The 22354-nt window shown below is 37.0% G+C and overlaps 1 protein-coding gene across 1 annotated transcript; it reads right to left on the reverse strand.

Moving 5' to 3' along the window:
* Positions 1-6834: 6834 nt before the first annotated feature.
* LOC140160189 (leucine-rich repeat serine/threonine-protein kinase 1-like) lies at positions 6835-21634 on the reverse strand. Its single transcript, XM_072183466.1, has 17 exons — positions 21619-21634; positions 20787-20983; positions 20397-20469; positions 19433-19594; positions 18301-18425; positions 17584-17813; positions 16905-17035; positions 16654-16820; positions 14161-14459; positions 11675-11818; positions 11043-11274; positions 10604-10759; positions 9706-9867; positions 9174-9431; positions 7753-7939; positions 7358-7634; positions 6835-7045 (listed from the first exon to the last, which is right to left on the reverse strand). The coding sequence occupies exons 1-17, from the start codon at positions 21632-21634 to the stop codon at positions 6835-6837; spliced, it is 3027 nt and encodes a 1008-aa protein (XP_072039567.1).
* Positions 21635-22354: the final 720 nt, after the last annotated feature.

A 22354-nucleotide genomic window follows, 5' to 3' on the forward strand; every position in this document is an offset into this window, starting at 1 on the left:
GAAAATAAAACCAGGAAAAATGCAGAATATTATATTTAATTTTGTATTCTTTTCATTCTAAATACTGCTTTGTTCCAGCTGCAGATGGAGCCTCAATACAACTCGAAAGTGTTTTTTGCTTAATATTTGTTGAGTAAAATACGTTTCATGTTGCTCAAAATGTTGAGTAACACTTTACTATTCATCATTTTGCAAATCTTTTCACTTAAGTTTTACTCAAATAATGAGTAATCGTTTTAATCAACACTTGCGTAAACCTTTACTCAAGGTTAAACGAGTAAATGTTTCCTTGTTTCAGAGCAAAAAGGAGCTACTCAATATTGGGTAAAATTTAATCAACAAACGTTGAGCAAATATTACTCCATAGTCAATGAGTAAAATTTACTCTCATCTTTGAGTAAAAAAGGAGCTACTCAATATTGAGTAAATTTTACTCAACAAAAGTTGAGCAAATATTACTCCAAGTGAAAGAGTAAATTTTACTCTCATCTTTGAGTAAAAAAGGGAGCTACTCAATATTGAGTAAAGTTTAATCAACATGTGCTGAGTAAACAATTAATCAACCGAAGCTGAGTAAAAATTACTCAAAATTCGACTAGCTCCCTTTTTACTATCGTGATGAGTAATATTTTACTCAATATTGAGCTTTTATTTTTTGCTGTGTACGAAAACGCAAGGGATTCAGTAAGTTACTGTAATCTGACTTCATTGTTAACTCTGAAGTACCAATCAGCTTATTTCAATAGAGGTGATTGCTTATGTCAATAAAACCGGGAGAGAAAACATTACGTTAACACCAGTGTTTTTAATGGTCTAGCGCCCTCTCGTCTTTACATTGGTAAATTGATCTACATTATTTTGACAAAATGCATGCCAATCCGAATGACAAAGTCCACTTTTTTCTGTAAAAACGTTGCAAATAAGGTCCGCTTATGAGCCTGTCGAGCCCCAAAGCACTTGTGCATGGTCACAGTGTCGCCCTTCCATCAATGTCTATTTCTATTCCCTATTTTGCTTCCTCCTCCCCCCCCCCCCATGATCAGTCTCCCCACTCCCTCCCGGTCCATACTCTCTCCTCTCGAGTGCTTCTTTTTCTAGTCTTTCCGTCTCTCCCTCTCCTCTCTTTCTTCCTCACCCCTCCCACTCTCACTTGTTCAGTCTCAAGTATTTCCCTCCCTCCCTCCCTCCCTCTCCCTCTCCATCCCTTGCGAAATTTATCAGTATGATCCATGACTGAAAATAAGCTCTGCAAAAATAAGCATTTAAAATAAACCCGAGCCTTGCATAATAGACCCAACCAATTACCAGATTAGCTTGCCATTGGTACGAATGAATAGAATACATTATCTTTGCTCCAATGCAATTCTTTTGTATTGCATTTCAATATAAAACATGATTCCCAAATCACCACTTGTACGCGCCTCATTGGGAGGTATTTGACCATTTTAGACGCTCGTTTCATCGCCAATATGAAAGACTTTTGCTTATAACTTGGCAAATGGTTAGTATATATTTCAATGCATGACTATTTTTAAGAGCCACTTACGTCTAGGCGTAAGTGCATATACACCAAACACAAGTCAATTGAAGCCGTACAATTTACCGCGAATTTAGGACCGTAAAATTTAGACTCTTCTTTTGTCTAGATTAGCACCCAACCGCACATCTCAAGGTTTTATGTAAAAAATCAATATAACTTACCAAAACGAAAACTGAAATTCACGAGCTTCAAATTTTCAGTAACTAACAAAAGGCTAGAATAAAAGATTGGTTACACCTGGGAGACTACCACTTCAGAATAACAATGACTTACAAAAACTTTTACAGATACGGAAACAGAAACTGAAAAGATAAAACGACGGAAGATGTACAATGGGCACGAATTAGTCGAAAGACCTATAGTATCATCTACATACCGCCGTCCCAACGACGTGTGTCCTTTCAAATGCGAATGCGCATAGTACATGTCCAATTTCTTCTTGGTCTGCAATCTTGATAACTTTGCCGTTTATGTCTCCTGTAGCCACATCACGTTCTATAACCTGGCCATCGTGGTTCCAGATATACACCAAGTACTTGTCATCCGTATCATTCTATTGGAGTGGAGTGACATCATAATGAAAATAGAATATTATGTCAATAATAAAAACGTAGTGATTGATTCACTTAAAACTAGCAAAGAACCAATGCCATCCAAGAAAGACAAATGAAATGGATTGGCCACACACTTAGCCTCCCTAAGGATGATCCACTTAATATAATGCTTCATATCAACCAACAAAGGACCAGCGCATAAGAGGGCAGCAAAGCCCAAGAGTACGAAGAGAAACCTATGTTGGACGACGCCCTACTTTTACGAAACCAGAAAGACGGTCCAAGATATAAGTTAATTGAGAAAGGTCGCGTCCTACTGCTTCATAGCGGACCGATATAAAGAGAATAATAAGAATAGTATCAAATAAAGAATATAATGCAAGAATAAAGGACTGTGAATTGGTACCTGAAAAGATGAATATAGTAAAATAATATGGGAATGCTATTAGGTGAATCTTGTATAATCTCAATGGTAGAATCAACAAAGTAAAAGTAATGTAGACGTACCTGATCATCACAGTTTGTGTACAAAACCGCAGTTGGGTCGCTCTGCAGCGCAAGACCTCTTCGAAGACATGTGGAACTGAGGTCTTGCAAGGTATCTAGCACCGCTTTCTCACTCGGTCTATCATCAGGATTCACTCTCCAGCAGTCCTTCATTAAGCTTTCCATATTAGGCAACTGCGGTCGCATGGAGTAGTTGAAATACTTAAAATCCGGTCTGGAACCTGCTGTGACTTGCGATACAGTATTGAGATACGATGTGTGTAGAAATGGTGTTGTGCCACTTATCAAGTGATATAGGACCATGGCGTACGAAAACCAATCGACCTGGGTGAGTTGGGAAGTGGTGAAAAATCATGAAAATAAAAGAAAGAAGACAGTGTGTTTAAGTTAAAGTAGTATGATAACGGGTTTTCTGGTGTTTATATTTAAATAAAATATTTGATGTACTAGCGAAGACGTTTTTTGGCCTAGATGGGAGCAGAGTTAAATGTGCGACATAATATTTAGAAATAGATACGGTACCTTTTCGTCAAAAGCGAGGCCTTTAATGATCTCCGGTGCACAAAACTCATTTCGGCCAACGTCTCCACGAACTCCTGCTACATCCATTTCATGCGATATTCCATAATCAGCCAACTTGATATTGATTGGAGACCGAATTTCAGTGGAGAACAGCAACACATTGTTGGTCTTGATATCTGCGTGAATAACACCTACACTATGGAGATAGCTTATCACCGAAGCTAATTGGTATGCAATCTTGAATGATAACTTTCGCGGGAGAACGGATTCATGGACAACCTCGCCTACAACAAATTCTCGAATTCGTTGCTTGTATACGTCATTTATATAAGATGCCAAATCTCCAGAAGGAGCAAGCTCCATAGCGAATGCAAGTCGCTGAACCGATACCCCAACCAACTCAAGAACGCACGGGTGGCTGAGTTTGGCCATCATGCGTACTTCATACCGTAGTCTTGGAAAGGCACCCATAATCGAATGCAAGGCCGTTTGAATTCCTGAACCGGATTGCGACGAAGTCGAAGATGTTGGAGAAGGCACGCTGCCTGCTTCATCTCCAATCAATAAGTCAGAGGAAGATGTTGACGACGGTGAGGATGACGAGGACTGACTTTGCGGTTGATGTTGTAACCATCTGCGGAGCAGGGTTTTCACGGCAACATGTTGCCCACCATACTGCGCGGTGTAAACTTCACCAAAACTACCTTTGCCGATTCTGACCGGATCCAATATCAGCTCTTCGTCGTTCAGGTGCTCTACGGTAAGATCTGCCAAGAACAAATCAGGAGCAATCGCTGCCGTTGGAACAGTATCACTTGGATGCTTCGGGCAGACAACGAATTTCCGACCTTTAATGGACGTTGCCCTGATCAACTCTTCCAAGGTGAAAAGGTGGTACTTTGTGTCTTCGGGGATCTGTTGACGACTTTCTTCGGAAGTGTTAGTTTGGAAATTCTGAACGCAGATTGGACATGGGATGTATCGTATAACGCGTGGCCTACCGTCCAGTCTATTTTTGGTTAGACCTGCAGAAAACAACCACAACAAACTAACGTCATTTTTTGAGTCCGTTATACTACTGGCGAATTTAATACTTTCATGATTATTGGATTACAAAATAGGAATTAGTGCAATGAAAATTATTAATCTCATTTTATATCCATTATTGCTTATGGAGCAATAATCGATATAAAATGTGATTAACAATGAGATTGACACCTGAGTTTATCCGATTCAACTGCGCTGAAGTTAAAGCTTCGTGGTTGATGTAAAAGTCAAGGATTTAAATCTTTTCAACATTGATAATTATTAAACATAAGCATCGCATGGGCTGCAACTAGGCGTGTTTGGTAAACTAAGAACACCGCTGTTTTAGATGTATTATAAGTTGCACAACATTCGGTCATTTATCATGAGCGGACAGAGGAATTATGACGATGTAAATATCAGTATCGTTATCGTATTATCGCAAAATGTTTAAATAAATTACTACTAATGTTGTTTCTGCAGTTTGCGAGCAAAATCTAACGTCTCATTTACCTGGATACCATTCTTTCATCAACTTTTCAATGTGGTCGACGATAAATCCCAATGGAGAAAACAAGTTGTCCTTGCTCAGTAAAGTGATACGCAAACTGGGATCATTGAAAATCTGCATAGGCTCGATCTTAATTTCACCATCGTCATGGCGGATGAATAGTCCTTCTTGACTAACGCAAGGCAGAATGTGTTCTAGTTGAATCCTGGAAAGAAAAAAAAACCCAGTATTATAAAGGGACAATATGATTTTGTCAACATCGTAACCTACCTTCTAGTATGTTATTGTAACATATTGTCGTGGTAGCAGGGTTTAAAGGCCTGAAGTGTTTATTTGCGAAGTCGATACTATTCTGTCAAGTCTAGTAAACACACAATAAGAGTGGATGGGGAACAACCTAAGTCCAACTGACTGGGGATGGAGATCACAAGATGGAATTCTTGTTCAAGTAGAAACAGAACTCGCTGTTGCACCAGACACATTGCTCAACATGGTATCATGTAGATGCAAACAATATGCAACAACATGACATGCAGCTGCAAGAAACTTGAGACTCTTCTGTACATTTATGTGCAGCAAAGGCTGTGGTCAGTCTTGCAGCAACACAGCACCTGTACCAGTTGGGGACAATGAGGAGGAGACCCAACCAACATTGCAGAACATTAATGCAGAAGACACAGTGCAAGTTGATTAAGTATACCATTTGATTGCATTACATCACGTGGATACCGATGTGAACATTGGCTTAAGTAATCTTGGCATGTCATGTTGTTACGGCCATCTTGTTGGAGGCAAATAGAAAATAATGGTAACTATTGTATTGTACACATGGTAAAAGCACTGAATCAATATTGTAAAATAATGATGGTAATAATATAGTGAATTTGGATGATGTGCATTATAAGTCTGCTTACAAATCATGAGTTTTGAACTTTCTCCAATGCCAATTAACACATCTTAAACACTTCTTAGGCGGTCATTTTGGACGCCATCTTGTATTTTGGCTTTATATCTAGGTATTGAAATCCTTCGAGTACATTTTGAATATATCCATTGTACCTCAAACCTATGTGAGATATTTTGTATATGTATTTAACAAGTCTGGTTGAAAACTAATTTTACTTACTAAAATGGCTGCCATTTTGGCCGCCATATTGGAATTTGGCTACTTAGGATCATTGAAACCTCTTGCAAATGTTTTTAAAACATTCCTTGTACCTCAAAATATATATTTAGATGCTTTGTTTGTGATTTTAACATGTCTGGGTGCAAAGTTATGATAAAAACTGAAAATGGCGGCCACTTTGGACGTCATCTTGGATTTTGGCTACTTAGGATCATTGAAACCTCTTGCAAATGTTTTTAAAACATTCCTTGTACCTCAAAACATATATATTGATGCTTTGTTTGTGATTTTAACATGTCTGGGGGCAAAATTATGATAAAAACTGAAAATGGCGGCCATTTTGGACGCCATCTTGGATTTTGAAGGAAGCACAAGGGGGATTCTCGGGGACTTTTGAAATTTGATTCTATACATATTCCTGGACCTATCCTGAAAAAATCAGCTTGTTATGAGAAATGTTAACCTTTTTATGATATATGAGCTAATACTATAATTGGCCTACAAGTATTTTGGCTTGAATCAATGCTTATTGTAGACTGAGAGCGAATGCGATTTGACTTCGCTCATGTTCAGAGCCCAGATGCATCATCAATAAAGTTGTTTTCATAAAATCATGACCTACACTCTCTGAGATGTGCTCGGCCAAGAAAAGTGAGAGAAACGATTTTCGTCAAGAAAGAGACCAGCCCACCCTTAATAGGGACGGGGGCCGAGAACTTTCCAAAATCTATGACACTTTGCTTCTAGAAACACCTGACACAAGGTCAAAAAAGGACATTGTCAACAGGAAGTAAATGTTATACATCAGTCATTCACCAGTATCACACCGCTGATGACGGAGTATGGTTACTCTGAAATTATTCGGACAAAAACGTGAGTGTTGTTGACTAGTTTTAAACTTTTCTTTGATGTCTACTACCAACACGTATAAATCTCTACACTCTCGTTATGTCTTAGGGTTTGGATTAGAATTAAGGTTAGCATATAGTTGGGGTGGCGAACACTACAATGCTCAAGATGAAACGGGTTGCGTGATAAATTCAATCATTTACCTGAATTGATTCAAATCATGCTGTTTAATAGAGACCAGCAGTCGTGCCACAAGACGACTCCAGAAACCTGGTGGTGTGTAAGCCATCTGGTACCACCTCATCAGTTTGTTTTTGTATGGGTTTTCTCCAATAGTCTCAATCCAAGGGCGTCCATAAGGAAGGGCAGACGGTATAATGTACTTACGAGGTTCAATTACGGATTCTGGGCTAGTAAAAATAAACAAAGTGTTACGTATGTTACTGTTTCGATGGTATTGTAAGAAAGACAAACTCTCGAAAGATTTTGTACACCATCACACCAAACTACAATGCAACTGATCAATAAGAAAGACAAAGATACAAACATATTCCAATAGCAATAAATACAGTGACTATGGTGAAAAAGTTATACTTTATATTATAATACACACTATATTAAGAAATTGTTTAAACGTTGTCGTGAGTCTCAGGTTTAAAGACGACAACGAATGCCTAAAATTGAACGCCATGTCGATCCTGGTTTCAGCTATACTTACTCACCAAGATTTGATTGTGGACAACACAATTTCAAATCTAGCCAGTAGCTGTAAATACTCCTTGAAATTGTGTTCTCCAAATCCGGATGCTAGGGAGAGTCGTCTGAGTTGTGATTCTGTGACAATTCCCTGGTGTTCGTTGATATCGTTGTTCTTGAGTCGGACTACTTTTACCAATGTGTTTGATAACCAAACAGGGTCCAGGAAATAGAGTCTTGTAAGCTTATACGAATAGTCTTGTATATGGATCAAAGTTCCGCAATGTTGAAGGTATTCCACGACTAACAAATAAAAAGCAAAAAGTCTTTAATTTTATTTTAGTTCCCCAAATGCAACTATTGATAGAACTAAAGAAATGTTTGTCTGTATTCAAGTATCAAGATTGTAATTTGGGATTACCTTCTTCAACGTCTTTCGTAGTCTCAATGAAATTCCCTGGCATTTGTTCAATAGTGGCTGCCAGTTCGGCTTCAGTTAGGAATGGTTTGGTGTTTACTACTACACCGTCTTGTAAGATGCTTCTTTGGCGCTCCCTGAGTCTCACATACGACAGCTGCTCTTTCAGGTCTACGAACGATCTCGGGACCTGGAAAATGTTTTCAAATTATCAATGCTAACAATAAGTATCGAACCTTTGCTATAATCATCTTACGTCAGGGGGAGTGGGAGTCATAAGAGGGAATCCGATTTGTTTTGGACGTCTTTGACATGTGAGGGGTGAATTTTTTTTTAAAACGTGAACTATGCAGGGAATGTTAAGTTTTAAATGGAGAAAAAGGGGGTAAACAAGGGACCCAGCAAACACAAAACGTTTTCGACATAATTCGCAAAAGGTTATTAAAGGTTGTCAGAAAACGTTTAAATGTCGGGTTATATTAAGGGTATATTAAGAGTATAAAACGTTTTCATAACCTTAAAAAACATTTTTTGATTATCTACTGCTCAGCAAACAAAAATGTTTTACAGAAAACATTTAAATGTCGGGTTATATAAAGGGTATAAAAACGTTTTAATAACATTCCAAAAACATTCTTGAAAACTTGATACAAAACATTCTCAACAGAATGTTACTTTGGGGTTAAAAAAATATTTTGCGAAAAATGTTTTTGGAATGTTATTAAAAACGTTTTTATACCCTTTATATAACCCAACATTTAAATGTTATTAAAAGGTTTTAAAAAACATTTTAAGAACATTTCTGTGTTTGCTGGGTTCAAATATTTTAACATAATGATATTTAAGTGTGGACACAATATTTGGCAAAAATGTTTGCAAAAATAGTTTACAATAACATTTTTTGAAAACATTTAAAAATATTGTTGTAGTGTGTTTTCATACAAAACGTTTTAAAGCGTTATCATGACCTTTACATAACCCGACATTTTAATGTTATTAAAACGTTTTTACCTAAACCAAAAGCCAAAATATAACTTATTTAAAATGTTCTTAAAATGTTCTTGTGTTTGCTGGGGAGGAATTCAAAAATTGTGAGCAGACGCGAAGGGGAACGCGAAGTTGTCGATTTTTTGGGGGGTTTTGGCCAAAACTCCCACTCCCTGGCGTAAATATTGAATAGTACCTTACATTATTGACTTCACCTTAAGCTCATCTTTATATCATTATATCGACGATCTATTGGTAATGCCTTTAAATACTCCTCAGAAATATATTTGAATGACAAGAGCCTGATACTAAGCAACAACATCATCATTAACTCAGATAGAAACATCTTATTATTTTTGTATTCAGTTCATAGGAAGACTCACATAGCAAGACGCAACTTAAAAATCACAACTTGCCAAGTGAACAAGCATATTTACCTCTCTGCCCAACATAAGATACCTACGGTGACCCTTCGTATATGTCATAGTAGTTGCATGATTATATATCAATCGCTTCAGATCCATAATTCCCTCTGAACTCGCTGGCCTGGCGTCAACTTCAACAAACGTGAAATCGGTGTCTTGAAACTTGCGCGCGAAAGCTGCAATAGATTCTGTTACGATTTGTTGTCTGTTGTGTTTGTATCTGTCGATATGGGTTCCTACTGCTATGATTGGACTTAAAGGTGCCCTTGCCTGAATGAAATAAAATGCACGTGTGTGTCAAAGGAAATCATCTCACAAGAATTCATCATGTTCATACAATGCTAAAAATTCACATACATGTAAAATGAACTGAATAATGCACACCCGCGTTCCGGTTACTCACGTAATTATTGAAGCGACATGTTGCAGTAGATTCATAATACGGATTCCTTTACTTTAAGCAGCCAATTATCAAGAAGTTTAAACTAATCTAGAAAGCAATTTATTTGGTTACCGCCCAGTTACATTCATTTGTTAAGCTTACCTTGATGTTCAAAACATGGGATTCAAGTTTTTTCATGCTTTCATCGTCACGCTTGGTCATATCCCAAACCAGTAAGTAGATAGAGTGTGGCGTCAAGAAAGCTTGATGAATGACAAGAAAATCATCACTGCCCTTCAAATCCCAGATTGTGAACTGAATATCCTTTTGTTTGATTTAGAAATAAAATAGATTTCAGTGAAGTCATGATCTGAATGTATATACAAATTGACCACCTATCGTCATGATTTCTGTATACAGACGAATAACAGATTACTATAGACCGTTCTTATATATTCCGTGAAGTCTTGTACTGCTAACATCGCCCTCTATAGTTAATATAATACAAAGGGACAAGCTATAGTTACTCTGGATTCGTCAATATGAGGAAATCACAACAATATGTTACGTTATGCTATGGGTTCACAACCTTCTTTGGAACGCGACTACATTAATTTCCTTAATGTTCAACCGCTCGCGACCTGATGTAAAATTTGTTTCACATGCCCTTTTTATTTATTTTATTTATTTATTTATTTTAAGCTTTTCCCTGGGTAGTCTCGCAGCCTCAATTGTTGAGCTGGCACAACACCTATACGAACCTGGTTTCCCCATCTTTTATTCTTTGAAGGCGAATGAAAGACTCTCGAGTTTAGCGGTTTTGGGGATTTTATAGCTCTACATGACGTTCAACGGAAGAGAATATGCCCCGCTAACACCACAACGTTGTAAAACTACAACTTATCGACGTTGTGACAAGGTTATATGACGTTGTGTTTTACGTTGTAGGCCCTACAGCTTCAGTCCTAGAGCTACTCAGTATGTCAAGACAATAAAACAACTACACATATCAAGGAAAGTTACAGGCCCCTTGAAAACAAAGAACGGAGTGCTGACTTACAACATTATTTTCTGCAAATGCATGTACTAGACTACTTTTGATTACCACATTCCTGTCAAAGTTCAGAGAGGTTTTTGAGATAACGTTTACTCCCAAATCTGATTGTGGCCACTCGCTGCCTGTCAAGCTGCACAGTAACTCAGTTTTGCCAGTTTGCTGCAAAAGAAGGTAAACATGTATAAGGATCGTGTAATTCAAACTTGACCTACACGTTTCTTTTATTACCGAATGTCCGACCAAGATAAAGTTCATTTCTCGGCCAACACCAACACTAACATAAATACAACACAAACAACACTACCACTATTAAACACCAACACAATTAACACCAAACACCATTACCACCACCACCACCACCACCACCACCACCATTACCACCACTACCACCATCACCACCGACAACAACAACAATAACAACAGCAACACCACTACACGTTACCGAAGGTCCGACCAAGATGACTTTCATTTCTCGGCATTCTTCGTATCGCAGGAACCTCTTCCGAAGTGTTTGTTTGACTAACTGTGTCTTGTCTTCCACATTGCGTTGGGTCGATTGCCGAAACAGCTTTGAAAGCTCCGATGGCTTTTTGATTTGAATCGGATCAAATTTCAACTTGACCAAATCTCGAAGTGCAGCTATCTGATCTGGTAAACATGTTATACATGGGTTCCTGTACCAAATAATAAATGATTATCTGCCTATTATTATGGATGTTACAATGTGACGTCATACAACAGACTAGGCATGTTGGCCTGTGCTTTTAAACCAGGCCCCAAATTAGGCTATTGAACAGCATAACGATAGACAAGTTCATTGCCTTTTTTTAAATAAATACTACGCTCTATAGCTGCAATTATTGGGAAGTTTTAGAAAAGCAGTACAAAACGTTCAAATATGCAACATTTTCTAGACCATGCAAGCGGATTGTAAGGTTTAGAAATTGGGAAAGGAGGGGCACAGATTTTTTTTGGCAGGCCGAGAGAGGGGCAAGTAATTCAAGTGCACTTTTGCAGACCGTTTGCAAATTGTACCCCGACTCATAAGTATTGCACATATTTTAGAAGACTCACCCTCGAATGTCAAGGTACTGAAGATGTCGCATTTGACAAATAGAGTCGGGAACATCGTGCAGGTCATTGTAGCCTAAATTCAGTGCCTTCAATATTGTACCAAAATAGTCTGGAAATGACAGCTCTACAGGCTCGATGTACTCCCTATGAAATAAAAATAAAATTAGAATTTTATTAATTATACGTACTTTTGTGTTATATCAAAAAGTCTTGAAAATATGTAATAAGGATAAGGGTGTGCGGCCACATTTGCAACTTCTTCTCTACGAATAAACCCTTTTTTCAGTTTCGCAATGACCTGCAATTGCGAAGTAATTTAGATAATCACTCACATGGCAAGCTATATACTTATTTTTTATTCCAAAATTTCAAAAGCGAATAAAACCAGGCCTAGAGCCCTTTTATCTTTTTGGTATAAACTTGTTGCCTAAAGACTTCAAAAATGTTAAGCCTCAATTTTGTCAAGTTACCAAAATTTTGCTCAATAGGCAATCAATATATGTGATGCGATCAAGCAAAATCAGTCGGAACTCGGAAATGCTAAATTTTCAATTTCTTATCAGATAGTAAACAGCATTTACAAAGCTGGATTTTGCAGAAAATCCCATTGAAATTGAACAACTAGTTCTAAAGATATGAGCAATTAAAGAGTTTCCAAAACAACAGGAGACAAAAGGAAATATTTCCTTTCTTTGACTAAATCTCAAAATCAATATTTCCGAGTTCCGACTGATTTTGCTTGATCGGATCACATATATGTGACTGTACAGCACGAATGAGCCGTAAATGTCCTCAATTGTATTCTGAGTTACAGTGTAAAATGGGCATGAAGGTCGTATTCATAGGTATTTCTATTTGGTGCTACGTGTATCTCATTAAATGAGGTACACGTAGCACCAAATTGAGGTACCTATGAATACGACCTTCATGCCCATTTTACACTGTAACTCAGAATACATTTGAGGACATTTACGGCTCATTCGTGCTGTACGGTCACATATATTTAATCATATATGTATATGGTCTAAAAAAATTATTTGATTGGCGTAACCCGGCCGACCCTAAAAGTAGACCCGACCCGGACCTTTTTTTTAAATTTTTTTTTATTAAAAAATTAATAAATAATATAAAAAAAATTGAAAATAAATAAATTTTCAAAACAAAGAAGAAAAAAAGTTCCAAATCATTTATCGAACGAAATTTACAGCTTAACACGGCTGTGTACTCTAGACATTGTTTCTTTCGCGAAATTGAGTTTTTTTGATATGTTTGTACATTGTTATGTTTTTTATGAATACAAGGAATGAAAATCCAGATTTGTAAACTCCAACTGCAATATTTTAAAGATTTTATTTCACTATTCCACTCGTGTTTGAAATTGAAAAGGAAAGAAAATCTTTGTTGTACCAGCAGGGTACACGCGCGCAACAACGCATCGCGTTGCGTATCGCGCAATTTGTTAACGCACAAATACGCTACGCATAGGCGACGCTTATCTGCATGCGCGGCGCATCTTATGGAAAAGCACTGATTTCACACAAACCTAGTGGTCAAATGGCTCCGTTTTAGCTGATAAAATGTGGGTTTTTCAAGTTCTTTCCCCGATTTAAATATCAAGTTATGAATGGATTTCGCTCAAACTTCTCAAGGGGCCGTGGATTTACCCGATGTTCATGTAATGTAAGGTAGAAAAACGAAAACTGCCGCATTCTCCTGTGAGATTCGATGAAAGTGCAAAATGTGACCACTTTAAACTTCAACGGCCATTATTTCAATGTTCATTTTCTCGGTAAAATGACTATCTAGGTACACGATAACTCAATAAATACAGCATCTATATGTAAGCAAATATGATCATCGTAAGAAGCATGATCGACTCGAGAAACGGTTTTCCCATTTTTTTATATTTTGGTCTATTTCCGATTTTAGGCATCATTTTGTGCAAATCGGCGTTTGTGAATTTTAAAAAGTTCATTTTGATGCCTTATATGGTCAATATCTCAAAAAATAAGGCCAATATCAAAAAACTAAAAAAATCTTTTTTGGAATGAAGCCTCAAGATTAAAATAAAATATTTTGGAAAGAGTGTTTTTTTGTTATGATGTACCAAACAAATATTGCCAAAAACTCACTTTTTTGTGATTTTTTTCATAACTGTTGTTTTTACACCAAATCTATATTTATATTAAGATTCATTGATGTCTTGCCTTTATAAAAATGTATACTTTTATATGTCTTGCGCGAATAATTACAAAGTTATTGCACTTTGAAAGAAGAAGAAGAAAAAAAAAGAAATCCCGACCTACCTACCCTCATTTTTTATGTTACGCCAATCAAACAATTTTTTGTAGACCTAAGTGACTGTTTGATACACGAAAATCACCACTTCAGACGTTTCTGTTTCAAATTAGATCCCTTTAATAAGACCCATTCCAAATCAATTCCGAAAGACCCTCTCTTCGATAGTGGCCGCCAAACACCCTTACCAATACTCTATTAAAGATCCAGGATACCGTGCGATTTTCTTGGCCTTCCATACGACTAGATGATTGGCTGAAAGGTCCAACTTTGCCAAAGAAAACGTTTTCCACGTGTCCTTGTCAGGTAGCCGTCGAATACCCGTGTTGCTTAGGTCCAGATTTTCCAGCATGGTTAGCTGACAAATTGTGTGCGGGATTTTTCTGAGGTTATTGCTATTCAGATTGAGAATTCTCAATGATTGACGCCAGTAAACGTGAATACTTGGTATCTCTGATATCTGGTTATGTGACAAATCCAGGATCTCCTGCGAGTGAAATATAATATTTAACTAGACTTAGCTGTGGTCTAAGACCACGAACACAGCCGTGTTGTGACCCCTTAATGACCTTTGACCCAAAAATATATGAAAGCCCCATAGACATTGGCTAATGTCAATGCACATTTGCACGTGGCATCACTATGCCATGTTATTTTGGGCAGAAGGGGCATTTTGAAGGTTTTTCGTCTCAGACCGGAAGTGGCCCCTTGATGACCATTGACCCAAAATGAAAAAAAAACAAACACATATACACTGGGTAACCACAATTCATATATGAACATACCGTTACTGTCCTTTGTTTTTCTTAGCTAATAAAAATTTTTGAAGGTATTTCGTTTTATACCGGAAGTGACCCCTTAATGACCTTTGACCCCAAATCTGTGTACACCCCATACACACTGGCTAACACCAATGCATGTGTGCAAGTGGCGTCACTGTCCTACGTAATTTGTGGAAGAAGATGCATTTTATAAGTATTTCGTTTTATAACGGAAGTGGCCCCTTAATGACCTTTGACCCCAAATTAAAAAATACCACATATACACTGGGCAACCACAATATATGTGTGCATATACCGCTGCTGTCCTACGTTTTTCTTAGCTAATAAAATTTTTTGAAGATATTTCGTTTTATACCGGAAGTTACCCCTTAATGACCTTTGACCCCAAATCTGTGTACACCCCATAGACACTAGGTAAGTACAATACATGTGGGCAAGTGGCGTCACTGTCCTACGTAATTTGTGGGAGAAGATGCATTTTAAAGGTTATTTCGTTTTATACCGGAAGTGACCCCTTAATGACCTTTGACCCCATATAAAAAAATATCACATATACACTAGGTAACTGCAACTTATATGTGAACATACAGTTACTGCCCTATATTTTGTTTAGCTAATAAAAAATTTTGAAGGTATTTCGTTTTATACCGGAAGTGACCCCTTAATGACCTTTGACCCCAAATCTGTGTACATCACATAGACACTGGTTATTAACAATTCATGTGTGCAAGTGGCGTCGCTGTCATACGTAAGTTGTGGGAGAAGATGCATTTTTAGTTGAAATCATGTTTTTGACCCCTATGACCCCTGCGTGACCTTTGACCCCACAAGTTTCATGTGACATGTAGGGGCACGGTCAATGATCATTGTGACCAAGTTAGGTCAAAATCGATGTAAGCGTGTGAGTGCTAGAGCAAATGTAATGGTTGACAGAAGAAGAAAGAAAGAACCTGTAAAGAAAAAGACACAGCCGTGACTAACGTCACGGCTGTGTAAAGATCATAATAGTTGTTATCCCCATACTGTTTGATTTTAATCGTAATAATTTAAGGGATCTAAAATGAGCGTTTATTGCATTTCGACAGTATTTTTTGTGGGACATGAGAGCACCTCAGACCTATCGAATTGCATTCTGAACACGAAGCATGTCTTTCTGATATCAAATAATTTTCATTTTTTGAAAATCACAATATAATACAAATTTTATGACAAATTATAAAAAATTGATATTTTTCAAATTTTGATATATAACAGTCCTCGAAGTAAATTATATAAATCTAATGATATATTCTTAAAGTGTATGTAGCAGGAGGAAAAGCCGACGGTCAATTGAAAATTTTACCTTTCATATTGAAGATATGGATTTTTTCCCCAAAAGACCTAAATTTTTTTGGTGTTTTGGGAAAAAAAATCCATATCTTCTATACGAAAGGTCAAAATTTTCAATTTATCGTCGGCTTTTCATCCCACCTACATACACTTTAAGTATAAATCATCAAATTTATAAAGTTTACTTCAAGTACTGTTAAATATCAAAATATCAATTTTTAATGATTTGCCATAAAATGTGTATTAAATTGCGAATTTCAAAAAATCAAAATTATTTGATATCAGAATGACATTCTTCGTATTCAGAATGCAATTCGATATGTCTGATGTGCTCTAATGTCCCAAAATAAATACTGTCCAAACGTTCATACCCCAGCCCTTAAAGAAACCAAAACAGTTTATGATGGTATGGTTTAGGACGGATGATGATGATGATGTTGTTGATGGACAACAACAAAGACAACGATGAAGATAACGGCGATGTCATGACGTCACTGCTGCTGCTGCTGATGATGATAACACAGACGATGAGGGCAAAAATTCTAAAACAACAACGATAATAGCACAAACCATTGGACAATGCCATGGCTTCTTCATTTGTTCTAGATGGTTGTTTGACACTTCAAGACGCTTCAATCTGCTTGCCACCGATAACCTTTCAGGTAAACATGTCAGCTCATTAAATGATAGGTTGAGTTCCTGTAGCCTTGTACACTTCCACTGCGGTTGTTCTTCACCTAATCAAAAAATCGAAATATTAAACAATTAATTAGGGATAATACCAGCTTCATCTTATTTCACCATAAGTGGGCAAAACATACCTTCCGCTTCAGTGACTCCAATGGCTGCAATTTTGTTTCTGGCCAGTGACAGCATCTGCAGTTGTGGCATCATAAAAACGTCGTTGGATATATATGTTAGTCTGTTGCTGGTCACTTTGAGATATATGAGACTGTAAAAGCAAGAAAATAACCAATTTGTTGTTTGTGGCTTTCATGTTATTCTTATGTGCCGTTATTCGTGCACTGTGTAAAGAATACTTTGATGTCTTAGTTGTATTATACGACTAAAATCAATACTTGTAAGGTAATTGCACGTTATGTGAAAAACACAAGGCACTTGAAAGATTGTTGTTTATCACTGCGGCCCAAGGTCACCCCCCCCAAAAAAAAAAAAAACCACACATTTTCAACATATTCAGGGACTTCCAGCTAAGAATCGCACATCCAGGTAAGAATCGCACATCAAAGACATACTGCAACAATACATTGCAAGGACGGGACAACTGGCAGTTAGTTCTTTGTCCAGGTAAATTCAAAGCTTGCTTAATTTTGCTACGAAAGCAAACTAATAAGAATCGAACTCGCACTGATTGAGTTATCCTAAATTATATTTGCTAAAGCAAGCACACATACGAAGCTATACAATGAAATGCATATAAATGTAAATGAGAGGACGGGGGATGAGCATATGTTTGCACGTACTGAGATTGATACTTACCCAGATTGATCCGGTTCGGTTTGTTCTGAATTCGGTAGTTTTGTAATCTTGTTGTTAGACAAATCTAAATATTCCAGCCACGGAATTCCCCAAAGTAGCATTTCTGGAATTGCTTCTAGATCGTTTTGTTTAAGATCAATGTGTACTAAGTGAGTATTGTATCTCGGCCGTTGCAACCAAGTTTCGTCAAATGATGGTAGTTTCCTGTTGTTCCAATGCGCACAAAGCCGCTGGAAAGTGATATATTGTTTACGTGTTAAAAAAGTAAAGAGAAAAGTTGTTTTTCTACAAGAATGGATTCTCAAGAACGTCACGAAGGAAAGGGGTGAAATCATAAAGACAGTCACTCAGAAACGTTAGTGTCCACAGTCAGTACTATCTACGCCCGGTAAAGTATTTATTTTCCGTTGACTGACCCATTGTAATGAGCCGGATAGCCGTCGGCCTAGCTGCTTTGGCCATTGGCCTCGCTATTCGAGCTTCCCGAGTCACGCTCCTTTATCAGGTTTATAATAATCGCAAATTGAACATTTCCAGTTAATATTTGTTTATATTTTCTGGAACTAGTGCGTAAATCCTTCGCTCTAAAAGAGTAAATTAAAGTATCCCTAAAAACCGCCCTTAGTAACTGAATAAGGATTGGCTAAGGTGTGACCAATCAGTTTAAAAGTAGACTATAGCCTACTCATTGATTGTAAACTAATTAGGTTAGAGTACCTCTTCGTCCTCCTCATCGCTAGCTACCCAAACCTCAAGTATGTGTGGCATAGTTTGTCCCATAAGCTGGATTACTTCGTCTGAAAGCTGTTGAATACAATGCTCTGGAACTCGCACAGCATATCCTGAGACGAAAGTTACGACACCACGGTACAAAACAACAATTAAATTAATTAAATTGATACAACACCCTCCTGAACAACATATCCAAAAAGGGCACAGGGGGAAAATGTTAATTTGCATATTTTCAAAATGGCCGCTAATGCAGGCCTCAAATTAAATTGGGGGAATGTGGATAAAAATCATATATTATTGCATTGTATTCATTATTAGGATTCAGAAAAAGTATAGTTTGGCCTATCTCCGATGTATAGTTCTTGTGTTATAGGCATGAAGGTCAAATGTCAAATTTTGGTCTTCATCATCAAAAAAAAAAATAAAAAATAAAAAATTACACGTAAAATCGCCTGCTTCTGCAGATCGGGAACAAAGGGAAAAAATTCCAGTAAACATGCAAATAACATCTTTTTCAAATTAAAATTTTTGATTTTGTCCTCATTTTGCTGAAGGGGGTGCTAAAACTCAAATTTCGCAACATGGACTCTCATGCTCATCGGCAAAGATCTCAGACCAAAAACAATGGGTTTTCATGCCTTTCTTTCACTTCATTGACATTAGTAAATAAATATATGATATTTATTTCAAAATTGTAAATTAAAATACCACATCAAATGCCCCATTGTTTAAAATTGCCCATCTTAGAGCACCGACCAGATGGTTCATGATTCAACTCAATTCAGTCACCTTTGCTACATAAAGACACGAAAGTGGCCCAAGCTGTTTTAGGACTCCTTTACACAATTGGCCATATCTTTGCTTGTATAGACCACCGATTTTATTGAACCAAAGCTTATGTAGTAGCTTATGAAATTACTTGGACGACCATTAAATGAAGCAATATTATAAGTGGCATGTTAGCCTAATACTATTTTCTAAATTGTATAAATATTTTTGCTACAACCTGTATATATGTATATAAAAATAATACATGCATGTGTGTTGGTGGGTCTGTGGGGTGTATTATGATTATTATGTTTCCAAGAAAAAAGAAAAGAAAATACATAATACAAACCATTTGCTAGTAAACCATTGTTTCTCGCAAAATTAGACCATGGTTTTTGTTTACGACATAGATTGTTGAGATGGCCTAGCCAGAACTGGGTGAGCTCTTTGTGTAGTCCTTTGCAAGCTTTCACCAAACACCCTATTACCGTAAGACCAGATACTAGAGCATCTGTGAACGAATCACAAGTATAATATTCGACTTTTATTGAATATAATATGTGTAATGCATATAATCATTTCAACGCAATCAACAAAAGTAGTCTATGTTACCTTTCATACTTCATATCTCGACTCTTTTATTACACTTTCTGACGGGCACACTTACCATGTAAAACCCGTAGTACGTAATGCAACATTTGATTTATCAACAAGCTGCTGGTAATTGGGACAAATAAAGTACTATTTTTGATGAAATTATAAGACAAAAATGATGGAAATTATCACTTCCTTGGTGCTCACCATATCTTACTTTATATTAGACCAGGTATGGGAGGTGCGTCGAGAGTGATAATATCTATAATACCATCAGCAGAATTAAAGCAGTTAATATTAAAGTATATACTATTATCAGGATCAGAAAGATCATTTGGATAGGTCGCATACTGATCGAGGAATTCATGACTGGCACTGAAAGATGAAATAGACGACACATAAAAGGGCAAAGATAAATAGAAAATAGAAACTACATGGGAATGCTAGAGGAAAACATCCGTATGTGGAATTCAAAAGAAAAGAGACGAGGAATGATTAGAGAAGTTATGACCTAGGCTACCGTATTCTGTTCTTGCAAAGCGTATACAATGTAGAGGGCTTTGAGCAAGTGCAAAATACGCTATATATAAATGATTCATTAGACAGACACTATTAAGAAAACATCTATAACTATTACTGACACTTTTGTCGTTGTATTATTTTATTGAAATTTGCTAAATGGTATCTTCTCATGATTCCGTACAGTTACAAAGCCTTACCTTCATTCCATGAAATCAATTTATCCACAATCTCAGCATGACCATGCGATGTAGCAATTTCCAGAGACGAACCCTTTATATAGAAGATTAAAATGAAGCCTATTTATGTGAACATTCAAGGATAGTATCGCTTCTCCTTCTCCTCTCCCCTTTAATTTCATTACCCAATTCCCCTTCGTTCCAGTCTCATCACATTCCTTTCCACTCATGCAATTTCACGCTTTTCCATTCCATTTTCATTATTCCCCTTACATTTCCACAAAGTATACTTCAAAATACGTAACAATCTCTTGTACTGGTAGAATATTATCATCACTAATAAGTGAAATGTAATCGTTATACCTTTTGTACGCGAACGGATGGATCAGCCCCAAGAAAGAGTAGCCATACCACGGTCTCTAAATCGCCCCTTTCGCACGCTGCCGGAAGTAATTCTTTGGCTCTTTCAGGTTGTCTGCTGCCATCATCGGTTGAGAATAGTCCGTGTCTTACTTCTGGAGTCAGTAATCCTAGCTTCCCCACAAATCCTTCTGGAGAGAAGTTGTCAGGATCTTGGATGTACTGAAGTAGCTGGTCAGCTGCTGATTCTATAACATTAATAAATACATATTCTTGGTAAAGTAAAAAATTAAAAATAAACCCGCTAAAAAATCCATGGATTTATATATAGCGATATTACATCTGGTCACTGTGCTTTACAGAAACGAGCTAACCACTATGGCAGTAGACCATAGTATGCCTTTTTGTGAAAACTCAGAATAGTTATTAGCACTTATAGAATTTGATACATATTACATTCTATGTTAGCAATCCAATGATAATATCCTAATCCTAACGCTAATTATAACCATATAACCTAAACCTAAAAAAGCTACAAAATGTAGATATTCGAATCAGTTCACTTCCTCAGCAACAAATACCCTGGATTAGATCATGTCTGTATTAAGATTGTGAAACTGACTGCGAGGTATGCACATGGATATGGCTCTCTGTACACGGGACTGGCGGCTTAACGTCCCCTCCTAAATCTTGCCGTTTTCGATCACAAAATGAGAGCAACTAGTCTTTCCAAAATGTGAAAACATTTGTGTTAATTTCGTTGACATGCTTTTTACAAAATGCATATACATTTATCTCTTTTGAACAATGTAATTTAGTAATGTTAACATAATCAATTTAGTTATAGTGCATTGATTATAATATTATTCAGCTATATACCTACCTAGGTCTTCCTCCATTTATGCTATCCAGCATTATATTGATGATTAATAACTGAACTTCTTTGAATTCACCTTCTTTCCCCTATGTCGATATCTCGAATGTCACACTTATTGTTTTTGATTTTGAAGGTCAAATTAGACAGAAAAACAATGCAATTAAATCACGAGATCTCCGAAAACTCCCCAGCGACCCCCGCTCTTCTGGGAAGATCGATGTTGTATTTACTAATAAGCATTGTTTAAACACTCTAGCAGGTAGAACAGTTAAATGTTGCACCTAACGAAATATGATTAAGATAATATCGTAATCAGTGTGTTTTGCATCACGAGTTGATCAAATGATTTGTCTGTCAGAACTTCATACCAGGGAATAACCTTTGATTGCTGATCAATTTCAGTCTTTGTATTCATATAACCTTTTAGCCTGTTCACAGACGTTATGAATGATTATCGGAGCTGTGTTACTACAGGAGACAATAAAGCGCCGCTATGCACCCATGATGCTTGGATATCTCCAAAAGAGGTAAGCTTTAACCAAAACAACAACAACCAGAAATAGCAAAATCAACAACAGGAAGTAAAAGGTAAGGTAATTGAAATATAAAAAGAAAACGTAAAACATGGGGGTGGGGTTTGTCTGAGAAGTATCAGGTCCCGGTATGCGGTCAAAAGGGGAACCGGGAGGGGGGCAGGTTTTGGAGGATGTTGTGTCAAATTAAGCATGACCATTTTTAATTT

The sequence above is a fragment of the Amphiura filiformis genome, chromosome 9, assembly GCF_039555335.1.
Source record: "Amphiura filiformis chromosome 9, Afil_fr2py, whole genome shotgun sequence".
NCBI lineage: Eukaryota > Metazoa > Echinodermata > Ophiuroidea > Amphilepidida > Amphiuridae > Amphiura > Amphiura filiformis.